This window comes from Panulirus ornatus, chromosome 20 (genome assembly GCF_036320965.1).
Source record: "Panulirus ornatus isolate Po-2019 chromosome 20, ASM3632096v1, whole genome shotgun sequence".
In the NCBI taxonomy this organism is placed as follows: domain Eukaryota; kingdom Metazoa; phylum Arthropoda; class Malacostraca; order Decapoda; family Palinuridae; genus Panulirus; species Panulirus ornatus.
In genome coordinates this window covers 10,672,744-10,698,483 of record NC_092243.1, presented here as the reverse complement: position 1 = coordinate 10,698,483, position 25,740 = coordinate 10,672,744, and the positions used below count along the sequence as shown (strand labels likewise).

Sequence of the window (25,740 nt, the reverse complement as noted above, 5' to 3'; positions counted from 1 at the left end):
CTCAGAACTCGAGGAGGACGTTCCGATCCCTCGGGAGCTGGGGTCCTGCCTTTCCTTGGGGAAGAGATCAATCTATTTTATGTGGCAGAGTCAGTTGACCGACCTGACAATCAATAGGAAATATAAGCAAGAAGTGGCAGACTGGCCAACCTCGTACCGCAAGAACAGAGGAGGTCGTGCTGGCCCGCCTCAGAATATATTGTACTCATACCACCCATCTACAGCCATACATAAACAAAAACCTTTCCACCAGTATGCCAACAGTGCGAACAACTCTCCACATTAGAACATTTACTGCTACGATGCAATAGATTTCAACAACATAGAAGAGAACTAATAAATCACTGCAACGAGCAAAACATTTCCTTTAATATCTTAATGTACTCTGGGATAACCCGAGTACTATTATTGTCAAATTGATGGTCTTCCCCAGCGGGACAGAATTAAGATGATGTAATATGGTTCGTGGGTTCTCTGTGGCGGGGTTGGCCTCGGTGTGAGGCTCCTCCTACTTGGGCGGGTTCCATGGCGGGTAGACGTCCATTCTCTATGCGACCTTAGTGGCGAGGGTGTTATCCCCGGGGCAGCTACAACAGGGAGCTGAGCCGGCGGACTTCCGAACAAACTATTTATTCTGAGTGCATGACGTGGTGGAGGACTATCTCAAGGCTGTTCTATCTCCTCGCACTCTTGGGTAAACTCTGGCTGCTATGCCGAGTGTGTGGTATCTGCCACAACGTTGGCACAATACCCACAAAATCTTTTCTTTCCATCATCTGTTTTTATCATTTTATCATCTTTATCATTATGATATAAATTACACATTCTTTTCTAATTTATTTTGTCTATTCTTTTAGGAATAGATATTTAGGAATGATGACTTCAATCGTATATTAGCTAGGGTTGCAGGCCTAATGACCTTCCTCATAGGTCGATGGCCGTAAAACCCAACAAACAACAACAATGACAGCCTAACCTAGTCGTAACCATATGGATTACCTAGCCTAGTCGTAACCACATGGATTACCTAGCCTAGTCGTAACCATATGGATTGCCTAGCCTAGTCATAACCATATGGATTACCTAGCCTAGTCGTAACCATATAGATTACCTAGCCTAGTCCGTTTTTTTAACTTATTTTTGTTGTCTTCACTTCGCCTAATATAGTATAGCGGGCAAGAGTAGAAACATTGTCCAATTAGCGTCTGCTTGATTCATGCAGGCTTTCACCCACAGACAACTGATACTTCCTCTGAATGCCAAATGCTCCTGATAGGCTGGGTATGCATTGCTTTCTCCTTCTTTCTCTCCCACCTCACGACATTGCTCGGGGCCTCGGGTTGTGTGACTTTAATCCCAACGGACATGCAGCCTTCCCTCTCCATGAACTCTAGCCCCATCCTCTTTCCTCTTGCAGAGTGAAAAGGGGTTTGGAGACCAGTCAGAATGAGCTGCAACCGCAGGCGACCGAAGACAGAATACGAGGATTCCAGTAACACCCGCAGTGCAACGCAGTCCAAGATGGAGGCCTCCTCCCCCTCACCCTTCAGGGTCGCGTCCCTCACTTGGCTCCTCAAAGGCACACGGTCCATCCTCTTCGTGGCCATCCTGGCCTCCTATCCCACCTTGGCTGCGTCAGTCTCCGCTCGCAGGATCAACTCCCGGTTCCTCGACCTCGGCTTCAGTGACAACTACACGCGGGTGTACCGCGCGCTCGACGAGGGTATGAGAGATCCCAGGAGACTCGACGCGGCGTTCGAATCTGTGGACAACGGCCGGGCTCTTAACGTCTTCGATGTGGCCCGGGCTATCGTGCCAGGTGAGACAATACTGCCTTTACTCATCCGGCCGTCGTGGCCGGGACGCAGTCACGAGCAACAGAGATGGTAAGGAGATAGAAATGTGTCAAAGGGCTTCTGATCCTGTGAATCTAAAGCTGTCACATCGTTTATGTTGACACTAAATGGAAAGGTGTTTATCTAAATAGCCAGTGATTCATCTCAGACATGAGGTAAGTGCCAGAATTCTTCGGTAATTTTTTTTTCCCCTGAGTAAGAAAAGGGGGGACGGACGGTTCAGAAGAACACAAGGCAGGATTCACATAAATGGTAGACATGAACAAAGTGCTTCATAGACGAAAGCACCTGAAAATACAGTTCTGTATGACCATGAAATGTCACCTTACCATGTCCAACTGTTCTTTCTTTCTAATGCATACCTTCATAGAGTTAGATTCCCTTAGCTTAGGAGTTGCAGTGTCTTTAAAGGACTCCAGAATTCTAAAGCTAAAGGATCAGACGTCACAAGGTAAGGTGGTATCACATCGTTTCATCTGCATAAGGTAAGTGACTGACATCGTCTATCGTGCATGATGCATGGGATCTTATTACTTACGCATGTAGAACCTGTCGACACTAACACCATCAATTCTCAGGACTCGAAATAACTCTCGCGACAGCAATTTGACATTTGTATACACGTTATGGGTTGGCTGTTTGGTGCCAGTATAGCTCTCGAGGCGTTGGTGGAGAGGCGAAAGTGGCGAAGGATTGCGTGCTATACGTCCTTCCTACTCCACATATTCCATGGGATAGGATCTCCCATCTTGGGACATCAAAATCGAGAGGCGTTACTCCTTTGTCATTCGTAAGGGACAAGGAGGACTTGTAACCTCTGATGCAGACACACACACACACACACACACACAAACACACAGGGGATGGAAGACGTATGATAATAACCTGAATAACATTACTAAAATATAATTCTCAATGTGAGAATGGTCCATGGGTAAGAGCACAACTGACTACAGAAAAGGAAAATTGAGTCTACTCAAGTCTCACTATAATAGATAAAAGATTCACCAACGGTGCTCTCTTAAAAAGACACAAACATATGGTATGATAGGTGTGTGTGTGTGTGTGTGTGTGTGTGTGTGTGTGAGGCATTGTGGCGGTAGTGAAAGCGATGTGTGTGTGTGTGTGTGTGTGTGTGTGTGTGTGGGGAGCGGGGGAGAAGGAGGCCATAGTGTGGAAAAAGTCGTAATAATATGTGTGTGTGTGTGTGTGTGTGTGTGTGTGTGTGTAGGGGTGGGGGGGGGACAGAAGATGGGAGACGAGATTGTTACGGAAACACTAGTGATGATGGGGGGAGGGGAAGGAGGGAGGTGGTGTCGCCTCGGCGGAAATAGTGGTGGCGATTATGATGTTTCGTTGGAGGAGGGGAAGGAGGCATCACTGTGCAGGCGCGAGGGAGGGAGGGAGGGTCTAGGGCAAGACTATGTGGTGGTATGGGTGGAGGTGGTAGTTTTGCTGAGCGGAACGCGTGCGATGACGAGGCGTGTGTTGTATGAGTGTGTGTGTGTGTGTGTGTGTAAGGAGTGAGGGAGGGATACGAGAAGTATATAGGCTGCGAGCAGCAGAGGTGAAGTGTGTGAGGAGGAGAGAAGGAGCTTAGCTATACCATTATGCAGACGACGCCAAGGCATCCAGCCCACAGCGTTGCCAGACGATCCACACCACTTCTGCCAACCTTTCTAGACTGTCCAAGTTCACTTGCTACCATTCATTGCTGCCAGTCGTTCCAATGTAATACTGTCCATTGTCTTTTTCTTTTAAAATCATATCTGAAGTTCCCAGGAATCCAGTGATTAAAGAGATCAGGTGACGGTGCCCAAGTCAGTCATAACGAACGTTTTAACTTTCTTTCAATTAATCAGAGCGAAGACTTGCATTGTCTTTCAACCAATCAAGCGAGGCATCATGATAATTCGATCAGTAAGAGTGAAGTAGCCAGTCGCAGTGCCTGTTTTTCTTTCCTTTTTTTCGCTTTTTCTCACGTCATGTTCGAAATAATATGATTCGAAAAGTACTGTTCATAACTTTCTGTCGTCACTTGCTACTGAAATCAGTCATCCCCCACCCCCACAATACCCACAAAACAAAAGTGGAAAAAAAATGTGTTATAAAACTGCTTGACGGATGGTCAAGTTTGTCTTAAAATCACTCGTGGATAGAATACGATATTTGTGCTATCTTCTCCCTTGTACACTAGATATGCATATGCAACACAAATCGTCAACATGGAAATGAATAAATGAATATGCAAATTGTTGTTCGGCGTGGCCTCCACACAGCATGTAAACATTTTTAGTGACTATTTTCCTGTTGTGATAAGCACAAAAAAAGAACTACAGTTTATTACTTTCTCATTATTTGTTTTATTCATTATTCATTTGCTCTTTATTTCAGTTGACTTTTATTGAGGTCTGTTGCTTTTTGACATGGGTAGAAATACTTATTTCTCCTTCATAAGTAAATCAATGGTCTGTTGTTTATGAAGACTCTGGTAGTAGCTCGTTTATAAGTGGTGAAAAAAGTAAACAAAAAAAGTTTACAGATAACTTTATCTATCATTTTATGCACTGCTTCATTTATATTTTCCAGCCTATGCGGCACTTCAGCAACCCGGAATTATTCCCTGAAACAACGCTTGGAAAATTATATGTTGCCAATTCAGCTGTCAACGGGTCTCAAAGAATCCAGCGTTAAAGAGCTCAACTGTTGTAATAATCTCATCACCAGCCTTAAGCATATACACAATCAGATCCTTTTTCATAGTCGAAAAGAATAAATTGTTAGCACGTACACGTTACTATGAGGTAATCCACGTCCTTCTTAACTGACCATCGCCCAACACTCAGCTAACGAAGTCATGTGTGTGCGTTTTCTGTCATTAATGTCTGCTAAACCTCCCTAAATTCATTATCTTGGCATCTCATGAAAGTGAGTACTCACGAAAGTGCTGTAACCTTGGTGTATCATTTTCCACTAAGCTACACAGCATATTCCTAAATCGCGTGTTCTTTTGCGGTCTATCTACACACACACACACACACACACACACATGTAAATGTCCTTTACATATTTTCTGTGTTATGTATGCCTAACTTCGTCATATGGATCCCGACGCTGAATAACCACTCCGCATTCGGTAGCCATTAATTGTAGTAATATCGATACTCATCTAATCTCAACCTACAAGAAACGCTTGTAAGAAATGCGTGATATAACTTTGCCTCTACCATTATAACAAAAAAAGAAATAATCGTAAATCTACGGGATGAAGTAAAACAGTTTCAAGAATGTGTTCGTTTTGTTACGCGTTTTCTATAAGCTTTCAAGACTACGATTTTCCAGCCACAGACATCCAAATCTTACGTTATTCGTGTGTATTTTACCTTCACACAGCACAACAATGACAAAACATTCTCGCACGAAAAAAATATACATAAATATCTATATACTTCTTTGTCTAAGAGTCACAGTATAGTACTTTGTGAGCACTGACATCAAATAACTCACAATAAACTCTTTCTCCGGTTGTTGGAACTAGTTAAATTTCTTGTCATCCTCTGTCAGGCATTCACTTTACTATTGATCGTAACTGTGTATGTTTTATTTAATCTGGCTATCCTATATGGATTTATACATCTTTCTCATCCGTGCTCGTATGCACCGATGAGAAAGGCAATGTATATGTTTCCCCTTAACCACCCACCAGAGAAAATGCACCGGGGTAGAGGGTAGACGTAAGAAATTTTTTATTTTCTTGACAGACATTATATTTGTCAGTGTTTTTTCCGCCATGGCAATGACTACACCTTGGTGATGGTTTGCTTCATTTTTTCCAGCCTTTTAGCTTTAGTGTTCTGCATGACGCATGCCAAGACATGACCATTTGAGTGAGACTCGCAAAGAAGATCACTTAATCTTACTTTATGATCTGAGACGAACTGAGAAGAACTAACGGAAACACATTACTCACGTAAGAACCCAGGGCGTCTTTAACCCCCCTCAAATGCTCAGGAACAACTAGTCATTTTTTCCCTTAGAGACTAGGCCCTTCGAGGCCCTATTTTGGCATGACTGTGAATTGTAATAATCCTTGTATCTTTCTGTCATGATAGTTTTTCACTTATACCTAAGGGCATAAATGGGCTCTTCTGAAACTTTGCCACAGTGCTGGAAATTCCTTAAGACATTCCCCTAGAGGACCCTTAGACAAACATAAGGTCCATAGAAGGTTTCAATTTAAGGAAATTGTTTGGAATTTTCTGGCATGCATTTATTGCATAACTTTAATACTACAGCTTTCGCTAAAACGCATGAAAACAACGTTGTGTATATTTTGCCAACTTGTCTGCCACCACCGGTCAAACGTTATTTTGACGACAATATGTGGCATGAGGTGGTTTGATCGGATAAGTAATGAAAGGGTAAGAGAGATGTGTGGTAATAAAAAGAGTGTGGTTGAGAGAGCAGTAGAGGGTGTGTTGAAATGGTTTCACCACATGGAGAGAATGAGTAAGGAAAGATCGACAAAGAGGATATATGTGTCAGAGGTAGAGGGAACGAGGAGAAGTGAGAGACCAAATTGGAGGTGGAAGGATAGAGTGAAAAAGATTTTGAGCGAACGGGGCCTGAACATAAAGGGGGTTGAAAGGCGTGCTAGGAATAGAGTGGACGTGCTGTCAATGGATTGAACCAGGGTATGTGAAGCGTCTGGGGTAAACCATGGAAAGGTCTGTGGGGCCTGGATGTGGATAGGGAGCTGTGGTTTCGGTGCATTACACATGACAGCTAGAAACTGAGTATGAATGAATGTGGCCTTTTTTGTCTGTTTTCCTGGTGCTACCTCGCCGAAGCATGGGCGTAGCGATGCTGTTTCCTGTGAGGTGGGGTAGCGCCAGGAATGGATGAAGGTAAGCAAGTATGACTATGTACCTGTGTATATATGTATATGTCTTTGATTCATGAAAGGAAAATGAAGTTTTTGCAACGCTTTGCAAGCACGGAAAACTTGCGTCAAATGTTGCTAAGGTATAACTGATTGCTACGCGATGCTGACTGAAGATTCTTGACATGAGAACAGCAGTTATTTCCAAGGAATAGTAACTAGTTTATACTAGTCAAGGTTAGGAATAGTTACTAGTTTAGGAATAGTAACTAGTTTAGACTAGTCAAGGTTAGGAATAGCAACTAGTTTAGACTAATCAAGGTTAGGAATAGTAACTAGTTTATACTAGTCAAGGCTAGGAATAGTAATTAGTTTAGGAATAGTAACTAGTTTATACTAGTCAAGGTTAGGAATAGTAACTAGTTTATACTAGTCAAGGTTAGGAATAGTAACTAGTTTAGACTAGTCAAGGTTAGGAATAGTAACTAGTTTATACTAGTCAAGGTTAGGAATAGTTACTTGTTTAGACTAGTCAAGGTTAGGAATAGTAACTAGTTTAGACTAGTCAAGGCTAGGAATAGTAACTAGTTTAGACTAATCAAGGTTAGGAATAGTAACTAGTTTAGACTAGTCAAGGTTAGTGTTTGTGAAGGTGTTTGTGGTACAAACCGCCAACCTAGAGGCTGTATGCCGTTTAAGTCGTTACATAAACGACATTTAAAACTAGACACATAAAAACATTGCCTCTTAGGGGGTTTAAAAGAATTAAATCTTATCACGAAAATGAGGCAAGACAGCACCAGGAGAGAGAGAGAGAGAGAGAGAGAGAGAGAGAGAGAGAGAGAGAGAGAGAGAGAGAGAGAGAGGAGCCTCACCGTTGCAGGAGGCTCTGTCGGACTTACTTGCGGAAGAGAAATGACGAATTGTGAGTCTGGCGAAGTTATGTGGAGGGTGGGTTAAATCAGCAGGTGACCGATTACCACAGCGACAGATGGCGCTATTTTCGTCGAATCACATTCAGGAAGTGTGTGTGGTCTGGTTGTGTGTGTGTGTGTGTGTGTGTGTATGTGTGTTACACGATGACGGGTGTAAGTGTAAGCAGTGCAGATGACGATGACTTCAGGAGAAAGTTTAGGTGTTGAGAGAATATTGAGATAACGTAAAGTGTAGGTGTACGTAAGTCTTCGATGAATTGTACGATAATCTTAAACAATATCATTGTCGCTTGACCAACATGCAATTTTTGATTGTCAACTCCACGTGAAATAATGACTTCTGTATATATATATAAATAACTTACTTAACTGTCCTTCACTAATGTAATAATTTATAATGAACTATTGACGCATGTACTTATAATGCTATGTATAATACACAAGGAATAATACTTCAGCACTCAAACAACTATATACTTTTTTAGTTATACCTGTCATAAAAAGAATAGCAGTGCTTCTTAATCTTTTATTTAGGTATTTTGTCTATTTCAGGGATATTGTATTCAATGACTCTTGATTCACTGTCTATCTTTTATTATTTTCATGTATATATGATAATCACTGAATATTATGTGTAGCAAACTGGATCACTTGAAAATAGTTTGTATAAAATTACATATTCTTGACTTCACTGTACTTAATAACTGACACTTATTATAGACTTTGCAAAGACAATACTGTCTGTACGGCTTGAAAAGCTGACGATGGTTAGACCAAATGTCATCTTCTTTTCTGACGTTTCCCTAAACCTATCAAACAGACCAGAACTTCTGGTCAAACGTCTGACTGCTGTAACGTTAATAAAGAAAGAAAAGAAGATGGTAAGACTCCCCATTCCTTCACCGTTTTCTATATTTCTCTCGCTCACTGGTCGCACCCTTCTCTTTCCTGTACAGATGTGGGCGACAATGATATATCTCACGAGGCCATTGTCGTCCTTATGAACGCACTCTTGCAAGACAGTTCCGTAGACGAGGGGCTAGGTAACCACATAGCTGGAATTAAAGACCAGGCAGGGGCTCAGGAGCCTACTGTACCAGAGAGTACAACTATGTACTCACCCAGTACGACCATCTCTACCACAGCAACTCCTCCCACCACCACCACTACCACTCCTTCTACTACCACAACTACTACCAGAAGCAGCAGCACCACCCCTACCACCATCAAACCTGCCAATAATACCCAGACTAGAGGCCTACTTGATTTCCTGGTCAATCCTTTTGGTAAGTATCTGAACGTTTGAAAGTGTGTAGTGACAGAAGGCTGGGTAAGTTGGAAATTGTACTGTATTCTTTTCAAGTATTTTGTATTCCCTTGCTGATTCATAACACAATTTATCTTTTTTTTTTTCCTTTTTGAAGTATACAGATTGTCAATGACTTTAACAAAATTACTTCTTGTGACTGGACGGTGTATATGTTTTTTTTTTTTATTTTGTACATTTCCAATATGAATAATGAAATGAATGGACATGACTTCGGTGTCATACCTGGATATTTCATTGAGGCCCAGCCACCCTATAAAGGAAATTGGTAATATACGTCTTCAGAAGTAATGTGAGGCCCAAGTGCACTTATGTGTAATTATCACATCATCAGGGGAGATACAAGAAAAACATAAGTCAGAGAGTGTACATACGTGGTCTTAGAATTATCCATAACAAGTAGAGTTAAAAGATAATAGCTTGATGTTAACGGCCTTAGTTAACTAACCCGGTAGTTGAACTTGAGCTCCTAGAGCCAGCGTCAAGCTAAAACCACCAACCGGTATTTGTTATAAATTCGTATGTAAACTGTTGACTGCCAACTCGCCCGACGCGTGACGCCTCACCACACACACACACACACACACACACACACCTCTTGCCATAAGATCAAATTTTTGCTACTCATACATAGATCATTTGCTGCGACTGATGGGCTAATTACGAAGAAAACAACATAAAAAGTCTTAAAAGAGATGGAGTAAAATTTGAAGGAATAACACCTGCTATTTCATAGGAGTAGCGAATCTTCCCTTCCCGAAATCTTTTTCTTGAAACCAAGGTGGCAACACTCCTGTATGATTGTGCCACCTTTACATACATGTAATACATTTTATATTAACATTGATACAACAACCTTATCCTGATATCACAGACGAGTTTTCTTTCCTTTTTTTCGCTTTTTCTCACGTCATGTTCGAAATAATATGATTCGAAAAGTACTGTTCATAACTTTCTGTCGTCACTTGCTACTGAAATCAATCATCCCCCACCCCCACAATACCCACAAAACAAAAGTGGAAAAAAATGTTTATAAAACTGCTTGACGGATGGTCAAGTTTGTCTTAAAATCACTCGTGGATAGAATACGATATTTGTGCTATCTTCTCCCTTGTACACTAGATATGCATATGCAATACAAATCGTCAACATGGAAATGAATAAATGAATATGCAAATAGTTGTTCGGCGTGGCCCCCACACAGCATGTAAACATTTTTAGCGACCATTTTCCTGTTGTGATAAGCACGAAAAAAAACTAAAGAGTATCACTTTCTTATTATTTGTTATGTTTTATTCATCATTCCTTTTCTCTTTATTTCAGCTGACTTTTATTGAGGTCTGTTGCTTTTTGACATGGGTAGAAATACTTATTTCTCCTTCATAAGTAAATCAATGTTCTGTTGTTTATGAAGACTCTGGTAGTAGCTCTTTTATAAGTGGTGAAAAAAGTGAAAAAAAAAGTTTACAGATAACTTTATCTATCATTTTGTGCACTGCTTCATTTATATTTTCCAGCCTATGCGGCACTTCAGCAACCCGGAATTATTCCCTGAAACAACGCTTGGAAAATTATATGTTGCCAATTCAGCTGTCAACGGGTCTCAAAGAATCCAGCGTTAAAGAGCTCAACTGTTGTAATAATCTCATCACCACCTTAAGCATATACACAATCAGATCCTTTTTCATAGTCGAAAAGAATAAATTGTTAGCACGTACACGTTACTATGAGGTAATCCACGTCCTTCTTAACTGTCCATCGCCCAACACTCAGCTGACGAAGTCATGTGTGCGTTTTCTGTCATTAATGTCTGCTAAACCTCCCTAAATTCATTATCTTGGCATCTCATGAAAGTGAGTACTCACGAAAGTGCTGTAACCTTGGTGTATCATTTTCCACTAAGCTACACAGCATATTCCTAAATCGCGTGTTCTTTTGCGGTCTATCTACACACACACACACACACACACACACATGTAAATGTCCTTTACATATTTTCTGTGTTATGTATGCCTAACTTCGTCATATGGATCCCGACGCTAAATAACCACTCCGCATTCGGTAGCCATTAATTGTAGTAATATCGATACTCATCTAATCTCAACCTACAAGAAACGCTTGTAAGAAATGCATGATATAACTTTGCCTCTGCCATTATAACAAAAAAAGAAATAATCGTAAATCTACGGGATGAAGTAAAACAGTTTCAAGAATGCGTTCGTTTTGTTACGCGTTTTCTATAAGCTTTCAAGACTACGATTTTCCAGCCACAGACATCCAAATCTTACGTTATTCGTGTGTATTTTACCTTCACACAGCACAACAATGACAAAACATTCTCGCACGAAAAAAATATACATAAATATCTATATACTTCTTTGTCTAAGAGTCACAGTATAGTACTTTGTGAGCACTGACATCAAATAACTCACAATAAACTCTTTCTCCGGTTGTTGGAACTAGTTAAATTTCCTGTCATCTTCTGTCAGGCATTCACTTTACTATTGATCGTAACTGTGTATGTTTTATTTAATCTGGCTATCCTATATGGATTTATACATCTTTCTCATCCGTGCTCGTATGCACCGATGAGAAAGGCAATGTATATGTTTCCCCTTAACCATCCACCAGAGAAAATGCACCGGGGTAGAGGGTAGACGTAAGAAATTTTTTATTTTCTTGACAGACATTATATTTGTCAGTGTTTTTTCCGCCATGGCAATGACTACACCTTGGTGATGGTTTGCTTCATTTTTTCCAGCCTTTTAGCTTTAGTGTTCTGCATGACGCATGCCAAGACATGACCATTTGAGTGAGACTCGCAAAGAAGATCACTTAATCTTACTTTATGATCTGAGACGAACTGAGAAGAACTAACGGAAACACATTACTCACGTAAGAACCCAGGGCGTCTTTAACCCCCCTCAAATGCTCAGGAACAACTAGTCATTTTTTCCCTTAGAGACTAGGCCCTTCGAGGCCCTATTTTGGCATGACTGTGAATTGTAATAATCCTTGTATCTTTCTGTCATGATAGTTTTTCACTTATACCTAAGGGCAAAAATGGGCTCTTCTGAAACTTTGCCACAGTGCTGGAAATTCCTTAAGACATTCCCCTGGAGGACCCTTAGACAAACATAAGGACCATAGAAGGTTTCAACATAAGGAAATTGTTTGGAATTTTCTGGCATGCATTTATTGCATAACTTTAATACTACAGCTTTCGCTAAAACGCATGAAAACAACGTTGTGAATATTTTGCCAACTTGTCTGCCACCACCGGTCAAACGTTATTTTGACGACAATATGTGGCATGAGGTGGTTTGATCGGATAAGTAATGAAAGGGTAAGAGAGATGTGTGGTAATAAAAAGAGTGTGGTTGAGAGAGCAGTAGAGGGTGTGTTGAAATGGTTTCACCACATGGAGAGAATGAGTGAGGAAAGATCGACAAAGAGGATATATGTGTCAGAGGCAGAGGGAACGAGGAGAAGTGAGAGACCAAATTGGAGGTGGAAGGATAGAGTGAAAAAGATTTTGAGCGAACGGGGCCTGAACATAAAGGGGGTTGAAAGGCGTGCTAGGAATAGAGTGTATTGGATTGATGTGGTATACCGGGGTGGACGTGCTGTCAATGGATTGAACCAGGGCATGTGAAGCGTCTGGGGTAAACCATGGAAAGGTCTGTGGGGCCTGGATGTGGATAGGGAGCTGTAGTTTCGGTGCATTACACATGACAGCTAGAAACTGAGTATGAATGAATGTGGCCTTTTTTGTCTGTTTTCCTGGCGCTACCTCGCCGAAGCATGGGCGTAGCGATGCTGTTTCCTGTGAGGTGAGGTAGCGCCAGGAATGGATGAAGGTAAGCGAGTATGAATATGTACCTGTGTATATATGTATATGTCTTTGATTCATGAAAGGAAAATGAAGTTTTTGCAACGCTTTGCAAGCACGGAAAACTTGCGTCAAATGTTGCTAAGGTATAACTGATTGCTACGCGATGCTGACTGAAGAATCTTGACATGAGAACAGCAGTTATTTCCAAGGAATAGTAACTAGTTTATACTAGTCAAGGTTAGGAATAGTAACTAGTTTAGACTAGTCAAGGTTAGGAATAGCAACTAGTTTAGACTAGTCAAGGTTAGGAATAGTAACTAGTTTAGGAATAGTAACTAGTTTATACTAGTCAAGGTTAGGAATAGTAACTAGTTTAGACTAGTCAAGGTTAGGAATAGTAACTAGTTTATACTAGTCAAGGTTAGGAATAGTAACTAGTTTAGACTAGTCAAGGTTACGAATAGCAACTAGTTTAGACTAGTCAAGGTTAGGAATAGTAACTAGTTTATACTAGTCAAGGTTAGGAATAGTAACTAGTTTAGACTAGTCAAGGTTAGGAATAGTAACTAGTTTATACTAGTCAAGGTTAGGAATAGTTACTTGTTTAGACTAGTCAAGGCTAGGAATAGTAACTAGTTTAGACTAGTCAAGGCTAGGAATAGTAACTAGTTTAGACTAGTCAGGGTTAGGAATAGTAGCTAGTTTAGACTAGTCAAAGTTAGTGTTTGTGAAGGTGTTTGTGGTACAAACCGTCAACCTAGAGGCTGTATGCCGTTTAAGTCGTTACATAAACGACATTTAAAACTAGACACATAAAAACATTGCCTCTCAGGGGGTTTTAAAGGAATTAAATCTTAACAAGAAAATCAGGCAAGACAGCACCAGGAGAGAGAGAGAGAGAGAGAGAGAGAGAGAGAGAGAGAGAGAGAGAGAGAGAGAGAGAGAGAGAGACCTCACCGTTGCAGGAGGCTCTGTCGGGCTTACTTGCGGAAGAGAAATGACGAATTGTGAGTCTGGCGAAGTTATGTGGAGGGTGGGTTAAATCAGCAGGTGACCGATTACCACAGCGACAGATGGCGCTATTTTCGTCGAATCACATTCAGGAAGTGTGTGTGGTCTGGTTGTGTGTGTGTGTGTTACACGATGACGGGTGTAAGTGTAAGCAGTGCAGATGACGATGACTTCAGGAGAAAGTTTAGGTGTTGAGAGAATATTGAGATAACGTAAAGTGTAGGTGTACGTAAGTCTTCGATGAATTGTACGATAATCTTAAACAATATCATTGTCGCTTGACCAACATGCAATTTTTGATTGTCAACTCCACGTGAAATAATGACTTCTGTATATATATAAATAACTTACTTAACTGTCCTTCACTAATGTAATAATTTATACTGAACTATTGACGCATGTACTTATAATGCTATGTATAATACACAAGGAATAATACTTCAGCACTCAAACAACTATATATCTTTTTAGTTATACCTGTCATAAAAAGAATAGCAGTGCTTCTTAATCTTTTATTTAGGTATTTTGTCTATTTCAGGGATATTGTATTCAATGACTCTTGATTCACTATCTTTTATTATTTTCATGTATATATGATAATCACTGAATATTATGTGTAGCAAACTGGATCACTTGAAAATAGTTTGTATAAAATTACATATTCTTGACTTCACTGTACTTAATAACTGACACTTATTATAGACTTTGCAAAGACAATACTGTCTGTACGGCTTGAAAAGCTGACGATGGTTAGACCAAATGTCATCTTCTTTTCTGACGTTTCCCTAAACCTATCAAACAGACCAGAACTTCTGGTCAAACGTCTGACTGCTGTAACGTTAATTAAGAAAGAAAAGAAGATGGTAAGACTCCCCATTCCTTCACCGTTTTCTATATTTCTCTCGCTCACTGGTCGCACCCTTCTCTTTCCTGTACAGATGTGGGCGACAATGATATATCTCACGAGGCCATTGTCGTCCTTATGAACGCACTCTTGCAAGACAGTTCCGTAGACGAGGGGCTAGGTAACCACATAGCTGGAATTAAAGACCAGGCAGGGGCTCAGGAGCCTACTGTACCAGAGAGTACAACTATGTACTCACCCAGTACGACCATCTCTACCACAGCAACTCCTCCCACCACCACCACTACCACTCCTTCTACTACCACAACTACTACCAGAAGCAGCAGCACCACCCCTACCACCATCAAACCTGCCAATAATACCCAGACTAGAGGCCTACTTGATTTCCTGGTCAATCCTTTTGGTAAGTATCTGAACGTTTGAAAGTGTGTAGTTGTAACAGAAGGCTGGGTAAGTTGGAAATTGTACTGTATTCTTTTCAAGTATTTTGTATTCCCTTGCTGATTCATAACACAATTTATCCTTTTCTTTTCCTTTTTGAAGTATACAGATTGTCAATGACTTACAATATTACTTCTTGTGACGACGGTGTAATTTTTTTTTTTTTTTTTGTATATTTCCAATATGTATAATGAAATGAAAGGACATGACTTTGGTGTCATACCTGGATATTCCATTGAGGCCCAGCCACCCTATAAAGGAAACTGATAATATACGTCTTCAGAAGTAATGTGAGGCCCAAGTGCACTTTTGTGTAATTATCACATCATCAGGGGAGATACGAGAAAAACATAACAGTCAGAGAGTGTACATACGTGGTCTTAGAATTATCCATAACAAGTAGAGTTAAAAGATAATAGCTTGATGTTAACGGCCTTAGTTAACTAACCCGGTAGTTGAACTTAAGCTCCTAGAGCCAGCGTCAAGCTAAAACCACCAACCGGTATTTGTTATAAATTCGTGTGTAAACTGTTGACTGCCAACTCGCCCGACGCGTGACGCCTCACCACACACACACACACCTCTTGCCATAAGATCACAAAATTTTTGCTACTCATACATAGATCATTTGCTGCGACTGATGGGCTAATTACGAAGAAAACAACATAAAAGTCTTAAAAGAGATTGAGTAAAATTTGAAGGAATAACACCTGCTATTTCATAGGAGTAGCGAATCTTCCCTTCCCGAAATCTTTTTCTTGAAACCAAGGTGGCAACACTCTTGTATGATTGTGCCACCTTTACATACATGTAATACATTTTACATTAACATTGATACAACAACCTTATCCTGATATCACAGACGAGCAAACACAGGTACAAGTACAAGGGGATGGATGCCGTCAGGACCATAAACCTTGCTTGTGTCCAGAGCAAAAAGCCCTTTTGTGGATAGTTCGAAAAAGAGATTACGGGGAGGGGCATCAGTCAGGTTGCCCAGGGTGGAGTTAGAGGAGAAACGAGATCCAGAGAGCGTCGCTCTGTCTACGGGTGAGTTCCATATGGCAGCGTCAGAACGGAAAAGTCAAGGAAAGGTAGAGCAACATACGATGTTAGTGACACCTGTATCTGACGACCTATCTGTGGATGACGAGAAGTTATCGCTCTTCTTTTGAGTAAAGGAACGTTTTGACTCACGGATAACGTACTTGCAGTGATTACCGGTCTTGAGTGATAAATGCTGAATAAGTGTCAGGGAAAGGAGAGATCTTTCTAAGCATGATATGCCTGATCCTTTACCTCAGAACAGGAACGGTTGAACAATGGACTGGCATGAAGAGGTCGCCTCGGAGGAAGAGGGGATAAATGCTTCCATTCCCACAAGAATAGGCTTTGCTATACGTTTAGCTAAGACAGAAGCATCACCACGTATGACAGTAATTTACCTTAGAAAAAGAATCTTCGTAAGTTTTCCCAATCAGCTTTGCCGCGGTGCCAATTAAACTGATATGCTGTGGAAAATGATTTAATCTGCGTTAGAGCGTGGGCGAATCATCCTCACGTGGCATGGTAATTCAGTAAATCTTGTCCGGAACAGCAACTAGGAGACGTCGTCTGACATCTGCATGTTTGCTCTTGGTTATAATGAATGTCAACTGATCAAACTGTGCATGAGCCAGAATCTTTGCACGTCAAACAGTTATTACAAGTTCCTTATCATTCGCATAACTAAGTCTGCTTTCATATGCGGGGGGGGGGGGGGGGGGGTCAGAAATAGCATATCACTACAGTGGTAAATGATTATCAAGATATATTTCTGTTATCAAATACTGACAAATGTTCTTTTCCGAGTCGAGAAATAGGATGTGATAGAGCGGAAATATACCAGTCAGTTGGAACATTCACGCTTCCACCATCATTATGTTTTCGCCTTTCGGCTTTTAGCAATTCCATGCCTTCTGGACGTTAGAATGACTACGGTTCTTAAAAGATATAGTTTCACCTCTGTGTTACGTAGTTTGGTTGGTCAGGGATCAGGGGTCATCTTGCTCTCATGGAAAATTGAAGTTGCAGTGAAGCTACGTGTCTTAAATGATATTCACACACACACACACACACACACACACACACACACACATATATATATATATATATATATATATATATATATATATATATATATATATATATATATATGTATATATATATATAGGGGAGAAAGAATACTTCCCACGTATCCCTACGTGTCGTAGAAGGCGACTAAAAAGGGACGGAAGGTGGGGAGGGGGAGGGCTGGAAATCCTCCCCTCTCGTTTCTAATTTTCCAAAAGAAGGAACAGAGAAGGGGGCCAAGTGAGGATATTTCCTCAAAGGCTTAGTCCTCTGTTCTTAACGCTACCTAGCTAAAGCGCGAAATGGCGATTAGTATGAAATGTATATATATATATATATATATATATATATATATATATATATATATATATATATATATTTCTTTTCTTTTAAACTATTCGCCATTTCCCGCGTTAGCGAGGTAGCGTTAAGAACAGAGGACTGGGCCTTTTTTGGAATATCCTCACCTGACCCCCTCTGTTCCTTCTTTTGGAAAAAAAAAAAAAGAGAGGGGAGGATTTCCAGCCCCCCGCTCCCTCCCCTCTTAGTCGCCTTCTACGACACGCAGGGAATACGTGGGAAGTATTCTTAATCCCCTATCCCCAGGGATAATATATATATATATATATATATATATATATATATATATATATATATATATATATATATATATTTATATATATATATACGTGAATTACTAAGTCGAAATGCTTAACGAATCAGCTAGATTCGAAACCCCGCATTTTGATAACATCGGCCTTATGAAACACACTTTCAGATGCACACTGATACGGATTCGAAACCATATGAAACGAAGCTTTGGATTCATAATCCGACGCGAATCACGGTGTAAACAGATAGTTGACGTTTCGATGGTGGCTAGTGTGTATGTTGACGGGACGTTGTACCATAAACGTGACTTATATTGTGGACTATACGAACGTCATTACGTTCTTGTGTAAGCTGGATGTATTACATGAGATGTGCCGCGTCCTAGCCCGTTATTATGGTGGTGCTGTTGCCCTTAGTGCTGGTAATCTTGCTGGTTGCACAACTGTTCCTCCCCTGCTTCCTCAGCTCAGGCTGCCTAGGTAATCTCATTTCATTTTCTGTTACTCCTGATTTTGACTTGTGTGGTATGATACTGAGTAGGTAGATTACCAGTTGAGCTACGCATTGAAATTTTTTTTTTTTTTTGATATTTTGTGAGTTTTCATTAAGTATGGTAGAATTTAGGGAATAGATTAATATCTTCAGGGTCATGAAGCACACGTAGGAAAAATAATGGGAATCCATATGAAAGCTTTACATAGGCTTTCCTTGTGGCTGTCATTTACGGTAAGAATATATACAAGCGGATGGGTCTGTTGTCTGGTCCTGCAGACCACCGCTTGTTGGGGCGTTTTGGTTCGGCGGTGGTGTCGTCGTCTGTATCATGATGTGTGTTAAACTTGGGCCCGATGCACCGTCAAAAAAAGCTGGTTTATGAAGACCAGAATTTTGAGACAGGATGATTATTGGCTGCTAAGAAAGTTAGGTAAGGTTTTCCGTGGGTTCTTCGTATTTTCATGAGTGTTTTAACTTGTTCTCATTTATGTAATATGCCATGTTTCTTGGGATTTTTCATGTTGTAATGCTGCTCAGATTTATGTTTCACAAAGCTCAGTCTCTTCTTTTAAAACTTTACAGTACACAGATACAAAATTTCTTAACAACCAAAGCTAGTTTCGATGCGTAGCTAAACTGGTAAATTACCTGCTGTTCCTCTCAAAAATATGAAGAGCGAAGACGATGTGTTTTGCTTCCACTGTCACCTGAAATGTTGTCAAGGTTGTGTGTGCTCTTTTGTGTCACCAAAAGTAGCTAAGAATCAAGTGTATATGGGCTTCCTCATTACCCTGCTTGCTTGTTGGTATGTTAAATCAAAACCATGCAAGCTTTTTGTCGCTATCAGCGCTAAGAACTGTGATATTGGCCACCAAATGTTAGCACGGTTCCTGACCGTGACCAGAGAATTCACGAGCCGCCTAAGGGTCGAGCGCATAGGTTCGAATCTTTGATGCGACAGTCTGTCCACAGTCAATCCAGCTGTTCATCCACCCCTAGGGGTTGGTAGATATAATGGGTACCTGGCTCAGGCTTGGGTATATATATATATATATATATATATATATATATATATATATATATATATATATATGTATATTATATATATATATATATATATATATATATATATATATATATATATATATATATAAAGGGAATGAATAAGGTAGCTAGTATGAATTATGTACATTCGTGTATATGTCTGTGTATGTATATTTATGTATACGTTGAAATGTATAGGTATGTTTATGTGCGTGTGTGGACGTGTATATATATACATGTGTATGTGGGTGGGTTGGGCCATTCTTTCGTCTGTTTCCTTGCGCTACCTCGCTGACGCGGGAGACAGCGACAAAGTATAATAAATATAAATATATAAGTATATATATCATATTGCGTTAATGGGATGGCCTTGATAATATTTGATTCTTGAAATTGAGAGATTAGATAAATCTTAGTTGTTAGGTGAAGTTTTACGTTTTTCTTCTTCTTGATCTCTTAAACCCACTTTGACGTTGATTAAGCCCTCTCGCTCCTCGTTTCCCATATACCGTCCAACTATCGTCTTATTCATCACCGCAGAATGATAATGACAATAATAATCACATTGTTCATAATATATTCACCAAAGGTACAATAACAGCAAAACAAACTCAAGGCTATGATAGAATTACTTTTGATGTGCCTTAAGGTGGAACTGTACATATTTTTTCTAAATATTTGAAGAAAAAGGCCCCATGACACCTTTATTATCAATTTCCCCTGGAACACACGCTCGAAGAACCACCAAAAGACGAACACATCCATGGGTATGTAGCGATATACTTATTGCCATACACCGCTTCATGTTCCAAGAGAACGATTTTAGGTATTACTTTAAACAACTTTCCATCACTATACAGTTATTACCAGTCCTTACCACTTCGTTGTGCAATAAATCCATTACTCAAGGATAAGATGAAAGTTCATCTCTTCCTATATGTTAGATATACTGATAAATCTTAAGTGAAATAGGCAAGGTAGCCGGTTGGAGCCACCACCAGTCTGGCCAACTCTGTTCGCCAGAGGTGGCCAATCCCCATCGCTTTCCTAAGACGCCCCATAATTCCCCCTCGGATAGTATGCCAGCTGTTGGAAAACTTGTATAGAATGAGGGGCTGTGCATGTGGACTTTAATGCCTGTTCCTTACGGTGAGATGTTGAATTTGGTTTGTCAGATCATTGTGTGAATGAATACATAATTGCATAAATCGGGAAAGATAAGCCTCTCCATTTGTAGTAAAATTCGTAAGATGACAACAACGCGATGTTGCCTTTTGCAACTCTTACAGATCCATTTCAAATTATATTTCATTTTATTGTAACTCATCCCGTCCTATATTTCAGGAACCCTTTCCATTCTTTACTTCAGCCACGGTGTCCGATCTTGTAAAATAAGTAATAGAATCGGCTTATACTGGAGAGTACGAGGCCTTCTCATAGAATTAAGACAAACTCATTGTTTAGAATATGTATATTCGTACGCCGCAGTATATAAAGCAGGTAGTTGAAACGCTTCACTCAGGTGTTCATAAGAAAATGTAGAATTTCTGGACAAGATTCTTATGCTTATCAACAAGTACTCTAAGATTTTTGTGGCTGCCATAGTAAGTTTATTGTCTTACATTTTCAACTTGCTCCGTTCCAAATACTTTTGTTAACTAAGGAATCATGATGAATACAAGAGATAGGTTAGGATAGGTTAGGCGTCACGGGTTCACACCTTGAGTTAAAAAACTGATTGTCCCTACTTTGCCACACGTATGTTAGAATCACCCTTTGTCACTGAATCGTTTACTGATCTGCTAAATGCTCATATCTCCTGCCTTCCTTCGATGTCTCCGTAAAGGGCTTGAGTTAATCTTACTTTTATTTTGGGGATAGAAGCTTCTGTCTTTAGTTTCCACAATGATAAAGTCGATATTATTAACAGCTGCAACATTTTTTTTTTTTCGCTACAAGAATAAGATCAAACTTTAAGAGCAAGATACCACTGCCTACTTCATCGTGTCATTATTTGTTGAGTGTACCCAAGAATTGTATATTCATAGAAAATTGTAATATTTGATATAAGATTCAGAGATGTCAGATGTAACTTTCTTTTTTAAACAGTTATCTTCACCTCTGAAAATTACGTAATCTACATACTGCGTAAGCAAATTTTACTCGGAATATTCTAATGAACGATTGAGAATAATTCCAAGTAGTTCTTCTGGGGGGAAACGTCTGGCATGAAGCGGGCTGCGTTTTCTTTAGACAATCCTGCCACAACACAGCGCCCTTCGGAAACATATCAGGTTCCATGTAATACAGATGTCGCCAAGAGATTACGAAGTTTATAATTACCTACCGTAAAAAAAAGAAAAAGGGTTAACTGATCGATTATTGAGACTTAAAACGCCTTACTGATATTGTGAAAGGTTTTAACTGTAAAGTCGCCAGCAGTTTTTAGTATGTTATACATAGGTCATTTTACCGAGTTGTCATCAACGTCTTTCTTCGCAGACACTTGCTGGTAAAGTCGATAGAAAAACACCAAAATTCAACAGCGGAGTGTTCGTCGATGGCAGACAAATAGCTTTTGTTTAAGGTCTTGGGATACGTTGTATTTAACATTACGCTGTGTTTTATAACTGCGAAGCTGAAAAAGAGAGAAAAAAAGACGTACACCTTTTTATTCCGAACGCCGTGAGATGTATGTCCTTGTCTTCATCTTTGCTTGAAGGTTATGCTCGTACCGTGATATGTGATTCATTCAAAGGCTTTTGTCACTCTCGTTTTTGAGGGGATGTGTAAGCAACAGGGAATTAAGGACGAGGTCGCTTGCAAGCGCATCGAAAATCCTATGGGTTTCGTGGGTGGGTTGGGCCATTCTCTCGGTCTGTTTCCTTGCGCTACCTAGCTAACGAAGGAGACAGCGACAGAGTAGAGAGAGAGAGAGAGAGAGTAGTTCAGCAAAGATCTCTTAGCAAACAATACTTATTCAGTAGCTCGCCCGTTCTAGATCCGTTGCTCCTGCCTTTGTTAAGATAATCTCATCGATCTCTCGCATTTTTACTTTTGCTTGTACGTAATTGTGTATTTATGAAATGTACCCACGAGGACAATGGTCCTCGGACGCGGTCCAATTTCCGGTACTCGTTTCGAAGCTCGAGGGGGGACTGTTAGTCTGTCCCTACTGTGTCGAGTCACAGGTTTCGATACAGCTTCGACCATTGTTCCTACGGAATCGAGCCACAGGTTTCGGTACAGCATCGATTATTGTCCCTACTGTATCGAGCAACTGGTTTCTATACAGCTTCGACCACTGTCCCCACCGAATCGATCCACAGGTATCTGTATAGCTTCGACCATTATCCCTACTGTATTGAGCCACAAATACCGGTGCAACTTCGACCATTGTCCCTACTGCATCAAGCCACAGATACCGGTACAACTTCGGCCATTGTCCCAACTGTATCGAGCCACAGATTTCGGTACAGCTTCGACCATTATCGCTACTATATTGAGCCAGAGCCCCTGCCCACACGCGCGCACACACACACACACGCGCGCGCAGACACACACACACACACACACTTTCATTTCTTTTTAGCATTCACAAACCTTGAAGGTTATGCGTAGGTCTTTTGTTTAAGAAACCCACATCGCTTTTGTTTTTTTCCCCCCCACCTGTTGCAGAATTGCAACTGTAGCGTCTCAGGTGAGAGTTAGAGGTTGCCAGTTTGCATTTTTTTTTTTTTTATCATTTCGTCTACTTAGTCTTTGCTGAACATTGATACAGACGTTTGGCTGATGGTCGTACCGTTGTGCTCAGGGGTCGTAGCGTCGTGTGTAGGAGTTGTACCGTCGTGTTCATGGGTCATGATACAATTAGTCGATGCAACACGTCTTCCTTATCTATTGCCAGGCAAATGTGGTATATCTAGCTGGGAGTCGTCGACCATGACGCACGCACTTCGCGGGCCTTCCAAGGATCGAACGCGCGTATAGGTCCGTCCCCCACTCCACCCCACAGTCGGTTCACAGGCAGCCCAGCTGTTCATCCACCCGTCGGGAGGGGGTTGGCCAATGAAATAAGGGGAATATGCCAGCTTAGGCTGGCATATTCCGTTAAGATGAAGTTAGAGCTGTAGTTGGAGAGAGAGAGAGAGAGAGAGAGAGAGAGGACTCCCCTCCCTCGGGTGTCGTGGTAACCCGCGCGAGGCTCAGCCACCAGCGGGTGGAGGCCCATTTGGTGACAACAAGCGTAATGTGTTACTTCTGTGATCTGGGTCGAGATCACTTTCCCCCACCCCCACGCGTGCTCTCTCTCTCTCTCTCTCTCTCTCTCTCTCTCTCTCTCTCTCTCTCTCTCTCTCTCTCTCTCTCTCTCTTCTATGTATATATTATATATATTCTGTTGGTATATCGGTATATTATCTGAATGGGTGTCCAGTCTCTCTCTCTCCCTTCCTCCCTCGCTCCCTCCTGGCCGTCCCCTAGCCATCTCTTCTCGTGCGGTGAGTAATGATGTGGTGTATTGACCCATCGTTGTCCCGTGCGGTGAGTAATGATGTGGTGTATTGACTCATCGCGTCCCGTGCGGTGAGTAATGATGTGGTGTATTGACCCATGTGGTGAGTAATGATGTGGTGTAGTGACCCATCTCTTCCCGCGTGGTGAGTAATGATGTGGTGTATTGACCCATCGTTGTCCCGTGCGGTGAGTAATGATGTGGTGTATTGGCTCATCGCGTCCCGTGCGGTGAGTGATGATGTGATGTATTGACCCATCGCTTCCTGTGTAGTGAGTAATTATGTGATGTATTGATCAAGTTAGTGTTCATCCTGTGGTTAGAGCTATTTTATCTTATTCTTTTACCCCTAAGGGTGAGTGCGTTTAGGGACTGGTTCGCCTGAGGGTGAGTGCGTTTAGGGATGGATTCGCCAGAGGGTGAGTGCGTTTAGGGAGGAATTCGCTAGAGGGTGTGTGCGTTTACGGAGGGATACGCCTGAGGGTGAGTGCGTTTAGGGAGGAATTCGCTTGAGGGTGGGTGCGTTTAGGGAGGGCTCCGCCTGAGGGTGAGTGCGTTTAGGGAGGGATACACCTGTGGGTGAGTGCGTTTAGGGAGATATTCGCCAAAGGGTGAGTACGTTTAGGGAGGGATTCGCCAAAGGGTTGAGTGCGTTTAGGGAGATATTAGCCAAAGGGTGAGTACGTTTAGGGAGGGATTCGCCTGAGGGTGAGTGCGTTTAGGGAGGGATTCTCCAAAGGATGAGCGCCTTTAGTGAGTCTCTCTCTCTCTCTCTCTCTCTCTCTCTCTCTCTCTCTCTCTCTCTCTCTCTCTCTCTCCTGTTGTTGAGTCTTTGCCTCATGATGTGGAACAACATATTCTTCATCCCCCGTTATCGGCAGGCGATCTTAACAATTGTGGGATGAATAACACCCGTTGCTCTCCACATACATACATAGCATTGTTAAGGTCATCATATGTACAACTGATATGGTTGCGTGGCCTCGAGCCCTCATGCGTTTCTGACAACGCCACCCATGCGTTTCTGACAACGCCACAGATGCGTTTCTGACAACGCCACACATGCGTTTCTGACAACGCCACACATGCGTTTCTGACAACGCCACACATGCGTTTCTGACAACGCCACACATGCGTTTCTGACAACGCCACACATGCGTTTCTGGCAACGCCACACATGCGTTTCTGACAACGCCACACATGCGTCTATGACAACGCCACACATGCGTTACTCACAACGTGTGTGCGTCTCTGTGCATAGACACACAGGAGTGAAAAACAGTAACTATATACATAGTAAAGAGACGTGGCAACACGAGTGTAAAACCCTCACCCCGTGACATAGAGGGAGAAATCACAAACAGTAATCACACACACACACACACACACACACACACACACACACACACACACTGTGGCTGGTATACAGGAGCAGAGAAAGTTTAAGAGATAGCTCCCCACGAGTGTATAACTCCCTCCCCTGTACAGCCCCATAGGTAATTCAATACATTGTGCGTAACACAGCGACAACGCATCAGCTGCAGATAGCGTAGCGGGACGCGAGCCGTGGACCCTAGATAAGAGAAAAAAGAAAATACGGAAGAGGATGGACATGTTGGAAATGAAATGACTGAGGACAGTATGTGGTGTGAGGTGGGCCGGGCCGGTCGAATTTGAAGTGACAGGGTAAGAGAGAGGTGTGCGTGTGTGGTAGCCGGAGGGGTATGTACGAGAGGGCATAAGAGAGTGTTCTGAAGTGGTTTGGGCATGTGGAGAGGATGAGTGAGGAGAGGTTGACCAAGGGAGTAGCAT

General features: G+C 41.5%; 1 protein-coding gene across 7 annotated transcripts in view; it reads left to right on the top strand.

Moving 5' to 3' along the window:
- Positions 1-25,740, top strand: part of LOC139755924 (uncharacterized) — a 127,210-nt gene that overhangs the window by 47,790 nt on the left and 53,680 nt on the right. For 5 of the 7 annotated variants that reach the window (XM_071674689.1, XM_071674685.1, XM_071674684.1 and 2 more), the window contains exon 2: positions 1,418-1,819. In XM_071674689.1, the coding sequence (XP_071530790.1) occupies positions 1,447-1,819 (373 nt within the window). In that variant the 5' untranslated portion in view covers positions 1,418-1,446. Of the gene's footprint in view, positions 1-541; positions 695-1,417; positions 1,820-8,629; positions 8,960-25,740 lie in introns of those variants that run through there. The other 2 variants (XM_071674690.1, XM_071674688.1) reach the window with 2 other exon arrangements.